Below are 13,941 nucleotides of genomic sequence, written 5' to 3' on the forward strand. Positions count from 1 at the left end.
ATTTTCTGTGATGGTTTTAGGACTGCCATTCCCTCTGATGACACAGTATCTGACAGGCTTTCTCTCTCTGTGTGTTCTATAGGTGGTGGGCCCTCCGGCGGCAGGGGCTTTCAGAGAGCGGCCAGCTAAACCCACGGCCTTCCGTAAGTTCTACGAGCGTGGAGACTTTCCCGTCGCCCTGGAACATGATTCTAAAGGCAACCGCATTGCATGGAAGGTAGATAAAACATGACTTGTGCTTCTGTTGTCTTTCTAGTATGTTATGTATCTCCAGGCCCGGAGTGGGTAATCGGGAGAATTGGGAGAATTCCCGGTGGGCCGCTTCACTTTTGGGCCGGTCGAGGAATTTTTTTTTTTTTTTTATTTTTTTTCACATTTCAATGTCACGTTAGTTACATAGGCTACACACGTTTCGCATTCTGACACCGCAGCGCGCAGCCTCTGCATGGGTTGTACCATGTGAGGGAGTTCTCCCCTCCCCTCCTATAGAGTTGGTTGGGTCCATAGTCCGTCTTTTCCAAAACGTTTTCTCAGGTAGGCTACCGCGGCACCGCCGGCACCTACCGATAGCTGGGCTGGCCCTACCGTGACGCGTCAGGGAGGATGGATGGGAGGAAGAGGCCAGGAGGTATGGAAGCTTTTTTTAAGCCACAGAATAAAACATTTTAAAAGATAATTGCGACTTTTTATCTCACAATTGCGAGTTTACATCTTGCAATTCTGACTTTATTTCTCAGAATTGCGAGATATAAAGTCAAAATTGCGTGAAATAAAGTCGCAATTGCGTGTTATAAAGTCAGAATTGCGAGATATAAAGTCAGAATTGCGTGATATAAAGTCGCAATTGTGTGTTATAAAGTCAGAATTGCGAGATATAAATTCAGAATTGTGTGAAATAAAGTCGCAATTGTGTGTTATAAATTCAGAATTGTGTGAAATAAAGTCGCAATTGTGTGTTATAAATTCAGAATTGTGTGAAATAAAGTCGCAATTGCTTAAGTCAGAACTGCAAGATATAAAGTCAGAATTGCGTGATATAAAGTCGCAATTGTGTGTTATAAAGTCAGAATTGCGAGATATAAATTCAGAATTGTGTGAAATAAAGTCGCAATTGTGTGTTATAAATTCAGAATTGTGTGAAATAAAGTCGCAATTGTGTGTTATAAATTCAGAATTGTGTGAAATAAAGTCGCAATTGCTTATAAAGTCAGAACTGCAAGATATATAGTCAGAATTGTGTGAAATAAAGTCGCAATTGCGTGTTATAAAGTCAGAATTGCGAGATATAAAGTTAGAATTGTGTGATAAAGTCGCAATTGTGTGTTATAAAGTCAGAATTGCGAGATATAAATTCAGGACTGCGTGAAATAAAGTTGCAGTTGCTTATAAAGTCAGAACTGCAAGATATAGAGTCAGAATTGCGAGATATAAAGTTAGAATTGTGTGAAATAAAGTCGCAATTGCTTCTTATAAAGTCAGAATTGCAAGATATAAATTCAGGACTGCGTGAAATAAAGTTGCAGTTGCTTATAAAGTCAGAACTGCAAGATATAGAGTCAGAATTGCGAGATATAAAGTTAGAATTGTGTGAAATAAAGTCGCAATTGCTTCTTATAAAGTCAGAATTGCAAGATATAAATTCAGGACTGCGTGAAATAAAGTTGCAGTTGCTTATAAAGTCAGAACTGCAAGATATAGAGTCAGAATTGCGAAATATAAAGTCAGAATTGTGTGAAATAAAGTCGTAATTGCTTCTTATAAAGTCTAAGTGAATTATTATTTAACTTTTACATTATTTGTTAACCCATGGTATTAATACAAACTACACAATAGTAAGAGCTGAACTGATGCTTCATTTATCCAATTTAGAAAAAGTGCTAATTTGGAATTCCACCATGGAAAAAGTGGGCCGGTCTTGGGCCTGAAACTCCCGGGCTGAAAAGTGGCCCCACTCCGGCCCTGTGTATCTCTATTCAGATGTTCAGACACACCTTCTTGAATTCACACATTAAACAACCTGTAGCTGATTTCTTCTTTGAGATGCCACTTTTTTGAATGATTCAATTATATTTGACTTGAATATCACTTTTCTCCATACGTATTGTACTAAAGCAACAAACTGTCAAATATGACTAGTGCTCTTTTTTACTACATGAACTGAACTTGCCTTGACTAATTTACCTTGAGACACAGTCATGAGAGGATCCTCTCTATAAGAACATTTCCTTTTTTGTTTCTGCTTTTTTGTTGGACCACATGCCCTTGATTTTGTAGAAGTAAAATATGAATAAGCAGTTTTGTGAATTTTTTTTTTTTAGCAAATGACAATGAAAAATTGATTTCTTTTCACTAATTCTATTAGTAATTCATAATTTTATCACAGAAGGGGTGTTTTCAAGTCATAACACTTTATGTATGAATTGCAGTTTTATGCACTGCTGACTATGCCCTATGCAGATAATTCAGTGAGATTCGACTGTGTTGCTGCTATGTCCTGAATTCACATATGACTGAAGCTGAAATATAGTGCATTCTTTCCTCTGTCAACTTCTGAACTGGAGTCATTTCACAATCAAGTACTTATGTATGCAAGCAAGCGCTTCTGTTTCTCCCCTCACTGTACTGTAAAGTTTTCTCAATGGTGAATGACACATGATGTAGTCCACTAACGTTGTCTCTGGTCGTCTCGCTTCTGGTTTGTGGGATCATGTTTTCAATGCTAGCAGGCTAAAGTTAGCATTTCCCAGATCACCTATCGCACCTTTAATATACACTTAGGTCTAGGGTCAGTACGATTTTTAAAAATTCATTCATTCAGTCTGAATGTCGCGCTCAGTCTGTCAGGACAATTTCATCTCACGGAATGATGATAATACCAGAAACTCTCAGTAACGGTGTTCATTTCGAGTCGGACAATAATGCCTACAGAGTCAGAGTGCTGTATAACAGGTATAGTTTAGTAGTTTAATTACGGTTATTATAACGTATTTGTCATCTGCTTGTATGTATCCATTATTTATTAATAGCCTACAAGTCTGCTGTCTGAATGATGATCAAACATATACTGATGAGTTTAATAAAGTTTATTGTACATCACACAAAAGATGAAGCGTCAGTTTTACTTCAGAAAATCACCGTAAGAGCTGAGTTAACACAGTAAGTTATAAGAAGTGCGCAAGTAGCCTACATAAACGAATTTCGGTAGAGTTGAGGGAGCATTCCTGTGGGCGGAGGTTAGTCAAAAAACGGTTCTAGTGACGTCATTAAAGAACGAAGTAGAGGGATGTAGTCCAAACGGGGATCACGAAGAACGGGACCTTTAAAATAGAAAATGTTGAATTGTAATAATTAGTGCTGTCAAATCGAGTAATCACGATTAATCACATCTAACATAAATGTATTTGTTTACATAATATATGTGTGTGTATATATTATTATATTTATATGTATATTACTTGTCTGTGTGTGTGTGCATAGCTGTGTATATATACTGTAGACATACACATACCCACACAAAACAAAAACTTTTATGTTAGATGCGATTAATCAATTGTACAGCACTAGTAATAATATTTCACAGTTTTATTTTTTACTTTTTTTCATCCATTAAAGGAACACTCCACCGTTTTTTGAAATAGGGTTTATTCACCGTCTTTCCTACATTTAGATTTAGGTGGGCAAACGCATTTTTGTCTCAGTGCATGCATTGTTTTAGTTTGGCAGCGCCGACGCTAGCTTAGCTTAGCATAATGAATGGAATCTTTTGTTGCCAGCTAGCATGTCATGAGTAAAAGTGATAAAAAAAAAAAAAACTATTTACTTCTTGTGGCCTGCGTATTCACAACGAGTACAAATAGAAATGCAGATTAAGACTAGGCGATTTTCTAGGCAGATATTGACATGGGACTATATTGGGGTGAAGCACAGCGAAGCACTGCTAGAGATATCACGCAACATCAACATACCAGTGTGAATAGTAGCTAGCTGGCTATTTTTCCTACAGTAGACATAGTGAATGGCGATGAACATGGCGGATTTTGTGAGAGACGAAGAGGGTGACTTCTCAGACAGTCAAGATCCAGAACCATACCTCTATGAACCAGAGTTTTCAGAAGAGGAGCTGTGTGCTTTGGAAATAGAACGACAGGAGAAGGAGGTTGCGATCGCTCAACAGCCTGAGGACGTGAGGATGAGAGCTAACACGAACTGGTGGTGTGAGTGTGGGGGAATATGCCAACCTATGCCGACTGAAATAGAGTGTCTGTGCTGTGGTGAGTGGGACAAGATACTGCCATCGATGACCAGGCTCAACGTGGGGGGATTTCAGGTGTTGCGTGATATCTCTGCACCCAAGTAGCAGTGCTTCCCCTGTGCTTCACCCCAATATAGTCCCAAGTCAATATCTGCCTAGGAAATCGCCTAGTCTTAATCTGCATTGCTATTTGTACTCGTTGTGAATACGCAGGCCACAAGAAGTAATTAGTTTTTTTTGTTTTTGTTTTTTGGATCACTTTTACTCACGACATGCTAGCTGGCAACAAAGGATTCCATTTATTATGCTAAGCTAAGCTAGCGGAGGCGCTGCCAGACTAAGACAATGCATGCACTGAGACAAAAATGCGTTTGCCCACCTATCTAAATGTAGGAAAGACAGTGAATAAGCCCTATTTCAAAAAACGGTGGAGTGTTCCTTTAAATGCATGGCAAGCATTAGAGCATTCAAAAGCATAAAAAAATCTAAATGACCCCAAACTTTTGAACGATCCCCATCTTCATAGGAAAAGAAACGTGAAAGAGCTCTGATCAATCAGAGGGATGTTCATTGTCCCCACTGTACTGCAGTCTTACAGCTTGTGGTTGACCTAATAGTGGACTGTTACTAGTCTGTGTGTGCCTGCAGGTTAGACATTGTGTTTATTTCATGAAGGCCGGCAGTAGTGTTATCAGTGTTAACCTGCTGTGTTCGCTCTAATTCAGAGGGATCAGAACAGCCCCTGACAAGCACAACTTACAAAAAACAGACGTTCACCTCTCTCTCCTTCATGAGTATTTCTCTTTTTCCAGGTTGAAAAACTCAGAGCCTCGGCATGAATTATTAAAAGCAAGTTTCAAAGTGAATTTTCCTACGTTTTGAAAAAATAATGTCTCTTTTTCTTTGTGTTGTTATGAAATTGCTGGGAGCCGACAGGAAGTGGTGTATGAAATTGTAGCTGTCACATCTAATGCATCTGTAATGCTTATTGATTTTCCTTCTCATGCTGCCGTTGATTTGATTCTGCTTTTCACACGCAGTATTTACACGCCTTCGCTCCATAAATATAAAACACGTATCCATGAGTAAAATCATGCCCCCATCGACCCCTGTGATATAAGGGGTAACAGGTCACCTAGAGGTCATGCTGAGGCTGAGAGCATTTGTAAGTGTTTCATTAGGTTTAGGTTAGTGTAAGTGGTAGCAGCATATGTGCGTATGAAAGGCTGGTGTATTACGTGAAGTGTTAGCACAGAGGAACCCTTGGGGCAATAGTTCAAGATGAGGTGACCAGATCAATCTGTCTAAAATAGAGGCAGAGAAAGCAGTAATAGAGTCTTGTTTTCGTCTAGCTGGTTTAATCATGTGATGTCAGACCAACACGCTGCAGATCTGTCATTGGGTCAATGATACGACACTCTGGATCTATTCATTTATTAAATAAATACACAGAAAAATGCAATTTCAGCTTGAATACACCCGATTCTATATGAGCATGTGTTTAATTTCTGAATTAAAATTCAGTTTGATATTTTCATACATGTCAGGATTATACAGTTGTCCTGATATCATAGTTAAGAAAAAAAGCATAAAAAACCAACATGCAAATAAATTTAAAATTAATTAATTAATGATAGCCTACATGGGACCCCTGCAGACCCTCATGACAGTGTGTCATAGTCAAAAAATGTCTTAAAGTATCAGATAATTGGACTTTTGACAAAGCAAGGTATGTTTAAGATGTAATATGTCATGTGGTGTGACTTAAAAATCTGGATATTTAAATAAGATGTTTATGAATTAATAATTCATGATATGTGAAAAAAAAAAAACATTTTACCTTATATATATTTAAATATATTTTTAAAAAAATAGTTAAGATATGTGCTCTCAAATGTTTTCAGAGTTTGAAAATGTTACATTTCTTTATGGTTACACCAAATGACATTTAGAGTTATTAACTTTAAACTTTTCTTTAAAATTGTATAAAAGTTTTTCAAAACCAACAAGTGAAAAAGAGTGAATTAATTTGTAAGAATTGACCATTGTGATGGCCAAAGATGATGTATCCAATGCCTTTTAACATCTGTATCTGTATCTTGTGTCATCTCATCTCATCTCATCTCATCTCATCTCATCTCATCTCATCTCATCTCATCTCATCTCATCTCATCTCATCTCATCTCATCTCATGTCCTCTGTTGAGTGTGTATCCCCCTCTCTGTGCAGCAGGGAGCAGCAGTGCATTCCTGCAGGCGTTTTAAAGTGTTTCCCCTTCTACTCTCCTATGTACCTCCCTGTCTTTATGCCTCAAGGTAAACATGGTCCTTTAGAAGGCCCCTTCGAGTTGGTTATTACTGTGTGCGTTTGCATCTTTAAACATTGAGTTTGAAACTTTTGCTCATGTGTGAGCCTTCAGATGTGTGTATTCAGGCAGGAGATGTATGTGTGTGTGTTGATGTATGAGGACAGACGCTGCTGTTTAAATGTCAAGGGCAGCGTTTAAATGCACAGGGATGTGAAGTAGAGAACTGATATTTTTAGAGTCCTCACAATTCTCTCGTGCTGTCTCCGCAGTTAAAGCTTTGACATGTGGTGTGTTAAGAACATGTGCGGTAGACTGATAACAGTAAGCAGGAGGTCTCTCTCTTTCTCTCTCTCACTCTTTTTCTCTCTCTGTGTGTTTGTGCATCTCTCGCATTTGGCCCTGTTGCTATCAGAACAGTTCATCAATTCTATGGTGCTCCAAAGTGTTTTTCAGGGATCTCCATTGAGAGAGAGAGAGAGAGAGAGAGAGAGAGAGATCTGATGACCTGGTCACTGATAGGGATGAGAATCTGGCCAGTCCTCCCCCAAAAAAGTGTTTCTATATGCTGTTCGCATCTAAATGCCAACTGCAAAGAAATAAATTGTAGATTAAGCACTTTAGTGATCAAATTTGTTTAATGCTAAATACATGAGCCCATATTTTGTTTTCTATAATTAAAAAACTAAATGCTTGAATCCATTCACTACAAAAACATTCACAAAAATAATAATAAATAAATAAATAGCTGAGTATGAACTTCTATTCATTTGTTTCTGTGGAGTCAATGACGCTTACCTCGTTGCCATGGCAATGATCAGCAATGAAGTCAGATTACCTCAGCATTTTTGGAAAATTACACCAGACTTCTCAAACTTCCCAAAACTCAACAAACAACAATTGAACATGTTATAACAGACTGCAATAAAAGGCAAGACAATTACCATACTGATTTAAAACAGCTAGCAATCACTGGATTTTAGTGTTGGTTGGGGCATTGTGGACTAGCTTTAGGCTAATGCCTGTTTCACACTAAGACGAATATTCAGTGTTAAAATTCGGTGCAATACATTTTAATTTGAATGAATGTTAATGCTGTTAATGCATCTGTTCAGACCGGCATGACAATTTGCATGCTGTGAATGTGACAATTCTTTTACAAAGAGGTGTTCTGATCTCTTTGCCATTGAACTTGTGATAAATACTGACCAACCAAGAGGATTTGTGACTGAATTGACAGATATTTTTGTGCCAAACATGTGTGTTCTTCTAAACAGGCTTTTGAGGAATTTAATGATTCTGTTTCTGTTTCCACTTAACAAGTCTGGTTCCCTATGGTTTGTTTTTTGAATGACTTGTGGCTCAGTCAGTGTACAAGTCAAGAACTGATCTAGTCAGTGATTGAGTCATTATACTGATGCAAATCCTTAAATCATACATTTGAGTTTTTGAGCCTTTATAAGAGGTTCATTAAAATAAACTAGCTCAGAAGAGTCTTTTGATTCATGATTCAAACCACAGACTCTTCTGACTAAGAACAGGTTCTCCATCCATTGATTAACCCATCCATCCATCCATCCATCCATCCATTCATCCATCTCTGTGTTCTATTTTTCATAGAAGCATTTCATTGCAAACATCAATATAAACTTGCTATCATGCTACTGGGGGAGTGGAGTGGAGTGGATGGCGGGGGGGCCAGGGACTGGGAATCAATTAATCTGATCAAGTGCTTTAGGAAATGGAGAGGGTTAGCGATCCCATCCATTCAATCCCCTGATTGAATTATGCCATGAGGAGGGGGATGAGAAGAACTGTATGCGTAAGTGTATTAGTGTGTGTAACACTGCAGACACATCGCTGAGGTGGGGTGTTTTTATTCCCCTTCTATTTTATCTCCATCTGTGCATTAGCATTTTAATGGGCGGTACCTTATGTGAGCACAGACCCTCTCCTGACAGCTATATGACCCGTCCAAGGAGAAGCATTACTCTCAGGAGTTAATCCCACGGTCCACTTTGGAATCCGAGAGCAGCCTCATTATAGACCTGGCAGGGTGTACACCTGTTTAAATACAGAGAGAAGAGAAGACCTGCTCCTTCCGGATGCCTTCAATCATTTTGCAAAAACACCCTGTCACTGGTAGTTGCCCGCATAGATTTTTGTACAGATCAGGCAGTCCAATAACAACCTCTTGCCCTTCAAAGGGAGATATTGAGTTGATATGGAAAAAGGTGAAAGCATATTTCCAGTGTCGTTTTCAAATGCTAATGCCATCTTTGGCATGGGCACTAAGTTTTGGACACTGTTTTGAGTCAATCAACTGAGCCATAAATGCCATGCCATTAATCACTCTGCATGAAAATGACATTTTGATTAGTTGATGGCAGCACTATGACTGTCCTGGGCTGTGACGTCAAAGGAAGCATGAAAGGGAATATAGTCCTCATTTACTCACTCTTATGTTATTCCAAACCTGTAAGACTTTCTTCTGCAGAATACAAAAGAAGATTTTTTTCTTTGGTTTCTGTAAAACATGCCATTGTTAGTTTTTTTTTTTTTTTTTTTTTTTACAAATTATACAGTAAAAACCTAAATGTATGGTGAAAAGCTGCACATTGTTTAACATTGCATTTTATGTATTTTTATTTTACTGTAAAATACAAATTTACCGGTAATGTTACAACTTCATGTACGGGTAAATTGCTGGAACCAATTTACCGGTATTTTTGAAAAGGTCCTGTTCACACATAATCTCTCACCGGTAATTTACCAGTAAAGACTGTATATGTGAAAGGGGCACCACTGCCACTTTTTTTTTATGACTGAAAAAAAAATTATTTTTTTTTTTTTTTATGTTTTATGTTGGTGCTGTATATTTTTATAATTAATATTATAATATTTTAACTACTTTTGAATGGCCGTCAGAGGAGAAAGATGCTTTTTGCCCACATAATGATGTAGTTACGGCATCTGCCTGCAGGGGCTAACTACCCATGCTAACCAGCCAAACCTTGACCCCCCCTTGCTTAAGACCCTAGCCTGTAACTAATCACATAACCCAACTGCAATCAGCAGAGAGGGCAAAAAATAAAAAGAGAGGAATGAAAATGAAAGACCACTCTCTCGAGAATGGAGAGTAAGTGCTTAATTAATTTTACTTATGGGCTGCTACTAGAAATGTGTTTTATCGATCAACTACTGTACATTTGCTCGTAGCCCTACCTAATGTAATGGCCTGGAATAACTCCAGAAAGGCATTGTGGCAATTTATAGAAGGACATTTGAATATTTGGATGTCAGAAACTTCAAACTGATACAATGTTTGTATGGCAACAGTGTCCAGATCTACTGGGGTTTAAAGCAAAGGCAAAAGAATGTGAAATGCTGGGAAGTTTAAAATTGGATTTTCTGAATCACTAATGATGCTCTTTCCAGCACTCTCGTGTTTTCCAGCCCTGAATAAAGAGAGTCTGTCCATGCCATTCACTATAAGGAGAAATTTAGAAGTTGCAGTGAGTTGCAGTCTTTGATGTATCTGAACTTAAATATGGGTGCCTTTGAGAGCCCAGACTTTGGCCGAAGGAGCTAGACACACCGGGGATGGGTGGATGTCGGATCAGTCGTTCTGCCCCACATTGAGCCACAGAGCTGCAATTGATTGACATGCTCATAGCCAGCAGGCTGCAGATCTAAATGGAGCTTTTAATTAACTAAATGGAGCCAAAGCAGCTGGATGCCAAACACTCCTCAGCATAGAGAATGAGCAGGGCACACACTAATGTCAAATACTAATGCTAGCAGCACACCGGGGCTGGCGGAGGGGAAACGGACTGGGGGGAGTCAGACATTTGATGTTCTACCTCCGTCTGCCTCACTCCGCAGTCTAACTGTCGCTGTCATGCTGGTCTCGTCACTATCTTAGACCCCTGTCACTCACTCCGTCCCCTTGCGCAGAGCTTTTCCCCTTTTTCTTCTTTTTTTCTAAAAGATATCAGCCTCTTTCTCCACCACACTCTCTCTCTCCCCACTTGCTCTCATTCCTGTCCACTCATCCGTTCTGTCAGAGGTTAATTGGTTTGGAAATGATTCTATTCATTCTGGACCGTAATGCTGTTATCCTGAGAAAGAAGAAATACGCCACACACGCACTTAAGCCTAATTTAAAAGAAAGGATGGGTGGGGGGTGGAGGAGAGAAAGAAATCCAATTTAATCTATTTTTTTTAAATATATCTTAGCCCTGGCCTGTGCCCACAAGTGTTTTATTTAACTTATGGCAGAATTTCATTACCTTGAAAGCTTTTTCTCCCCCCTCTTTTGAGAGGATAGACGGTCCTAATGTCTTTCTTGTAACCTCAAGGTCGGCGTGTTTGGATTGGCGTCCCTGTGATTAATGCACTGTAGGGTGCGCAGGCACATATGCGCTTGCCGCAGATGAAAGTGCCCCTGTCACTGCCCTTGTTGTGAATCAGGAAAGACATTCATATTCAAATTCAGACACCCACAGGGCTGTTCATGTCTCCCAGGTGTAGCGACACCTCTTCCCTGGGCGCAACTCTATCTGGCTTCTTTCCCTGTCTGTCTCCCAAATGGCTGCTCTGTAACTTTCTGCGACTGATCTGACCTTCTCTCTCCCTGCAGCTGCTCAGATGATGACTGCCTGTCTCACTGACTGTCTCTCCGGCGGTTCCTGTCTTCCTACTGCTCTGCAGTCACCTTACAGCTGTTTTCTCTGTCTACAGTCTCTCTGATTGTCTTTTTCTCTCTGTAACTGCATTGGCAGTCTCTGTCCTCACATTCACCCTCTACTCGCTGTTCCATCTCAAACTGAACAAAAAATACTGAACTGTTGGTCGGTCAGTCTGACGGTTTCTATCTTTTTCCATCCATCCATCCGTCCGTTGAGCCGCCGTTTGTTTGTCGGCCTATCTACCTGCCGGTCTGCGTTCATTCAGCCATCCATTTCCTCACTGTCTTCATCATCCATCTGTCTATCTGCCTGCCTGTATATCTGTACCTGCATGTCTCCATCTATCCATCCATCCATCCATCCATCCATCCAACTGCCTGCCTGTCTCCATTCCCCCATCTGTTGTTCTGTCCATCCATCCATCCATCCATCCATCCATCCATCCATCCATCCATCCATCCATCCATCCATCCATCCAGTTATGTCCATTAATCTGTCTGTCTCCATCCATCCATCCATCCATCCATCCACCTACCTGTCTATCTGCTGGAGTATCCACCCATCCATCCATCCATCCATCCATCCATCCATCCATCCATCCATCCATCCATCCATCCATCCATCCAGTGTAAACCCATATGGACTATATCGGATGCTACAGTATGTACCACATCAATTTGTGATTATAGATACATTTTTGTTTTGTTTTTGTTCTGTGAATTTATTTAATTTAAAAGTGAAATATAATTTTATCTCTCCAGGCTTAGTAGGTCTCTCTCCCACATGACATTTTAAGGTCGATGAGATTAGGCACAATCACCTGTTTCTGGTGCTCTGGGGTGTTCTGAGAACCCCCAGACATTTGCAGAACAGTGACTGATCTTCAGTCAGTTTAGCTATTGTTTGTGTGATGTGATTGTATGGTTGGTTCAGACTGAGAAACCTGAAAAATGCTGAAACCTGAAAATGGCATACGGAATACACAGAGGTGGAAGGCATTGAGGCATGCCCGATCCTGATGTTTTGACAAGATGCCTTTATTGTGTGTGTTGAAACATTCTTCAAAATATCTTCTTTTGTGTTTTGCAGAAGACAGAATTCCATGCAGGTGTGGCTAAGTAAATGATGACAGAATTGTAATTTTTAGGTTAACAATCTTTTTAAATAACATTTGTGTGTGTGTGTGTGACTTATAACCTATTTCAAATTAGAAATAAGCATTGTAGTCAATTACTATGTGCTTGATCATGATTACAGCTCATTTGAATTTGTTCTAGATGATTAGAAGCACAGGGATCAACATGAACCTTCAACCTTTGCTTTCCAGCTCAGATCTGTCCACTGCACCACCCTACCCATGATTACCTACATTAGCAGCTGTATAGATCTGTCTCATCCTGAGTGGATGCCACTGAATTTGTGTCTAGGTCACATTGTAAAGCTCATTAGCGAATTTGTCACACTTTCCTCCATTATGGGGTCTGACTGCCTTTGTGTCCTGATGGATGTGACTTTGAGTCACTACATCAGAACTGATGATCCTGCCCCTGAGTCCTTATCTCCCCACCTAACACACACAAAGATGCAGGATAGAGGAGAAATAGAGATGAATATAGAGAGGGGATGGAGGAGAGAGAGGGGAGGAGTTGCTGACTGCGTTCATCTTTCTTTTCCTTTCTTTTCTGATAATGCGAGAGTGATGGAGGAGACAGCAAGCTATGTTGTCAAAGTGTCACCTTGCTTTGTTCTCGCCGTTGCATAAAAGGCAGAACGACTGGGTAGGCCAGAGAATGACGTGACGTCCTGCCGGCTGTATCAAACACCTCCTTTCACACCAACTGCTCTCAACAAACGGACAGCTACTGTCAGTCTGTGTCACAGAAAAAAAGGGCAAAACAAAAGGAAAGCAAGGTTGAGGGAAAAGCAGAGGGAGAGACGCGAATGGTGGCTTGTAAGCCCGCAAGAGTGGGGCAGAGGAGGTGGCGCTTTATTAAAACGCTGAATTATTTATGAGGGGCCAAGGTGACAACCACATCTCTGACCCCAATATGGCTGAGAACTGACCCAGCACTGTGACTAAATCTTATTACAGCCTCAGAGCACCTCTGACTACGGCCAGCGTATGTGAGTTTGTATTGCGATGTGTGGCTGTACAGTAAGTGTTTATTTTGTGTCTCATAATGTAGGGGTGTGTGTGTTTTGTTGTCACTAGCATGAGGCAGAGAAGTAGCCAGGTTCCTAAAAGTGCTGAGCTGTTGTATTTGCCTCCTCCCTTAAATTCCACATATCAGCATATTTTTCTCTTTGTCACAGAGGTCCTCTGAGACACAGAACCCCCCCCCCCCCACACACACACACACAATGTTTACTTTTGCGTGTGGTGTGTGTAAGACCCCCTTAAACTGGCATGTGTGAGAGACACAGACCCCCCACAGACCTGTTCACTGGAGGTTTGAACAGCCTCTGTGTGGGTTTCCATTATCTCTGCACTAAGTACCAAGCTCTGTTCCAAAGCCTAGTAAAATGCCTTGTTGGCTACCTACAGTAGGCAGCATCATAACTGATATGGAAACTCATTAGTGACTGATATGAAATCCTCTACATAGGCAGGAACTCAGAAAAAACTGACTCGCAGTTGATTTAATAGATTTTGCCGTTAACTAGCATGTTGCTTTTAAATTCATTAATTTTTC

At 40.1% G+C, this 13,941-nt stretch overlaps 1 protein-coding gene across 1 annotated transcript in view; it reads left to right on the plus strand.

The window, feature by feature from the left end:
* The window catches only part of pacrg (PARK2 co-regulated), a 108,658-nt gene that overhangs the window by 26,655 nt on the left and 68,062 nt on the right, over positions 1 to 13,941 (plus strand). Inside the window, exon 2 of the mRNA XM_084096402.1 lies at positions 83 to 217. Within this exon, the coding sequence (XP_083952528.1) occupies positions 83 to 217 (135 nt within the window). The remainder of the gene's footprint in view (positions 1 to 82; positions 218 to 13,941) is intronic.

The sequence above is a fragment of the Abramis brama genome, assembly GCF_963993115.1.
Source record: "Abramis brama genome assembly, chromosome: 21".
NCBI classification, from domain to species: domain Eukaryota; kingdom Metazoa; phylum Chordata; class Actinopteri; order Cypriniformes; family Leuciscidae; genus Abramis; species Abramis brama.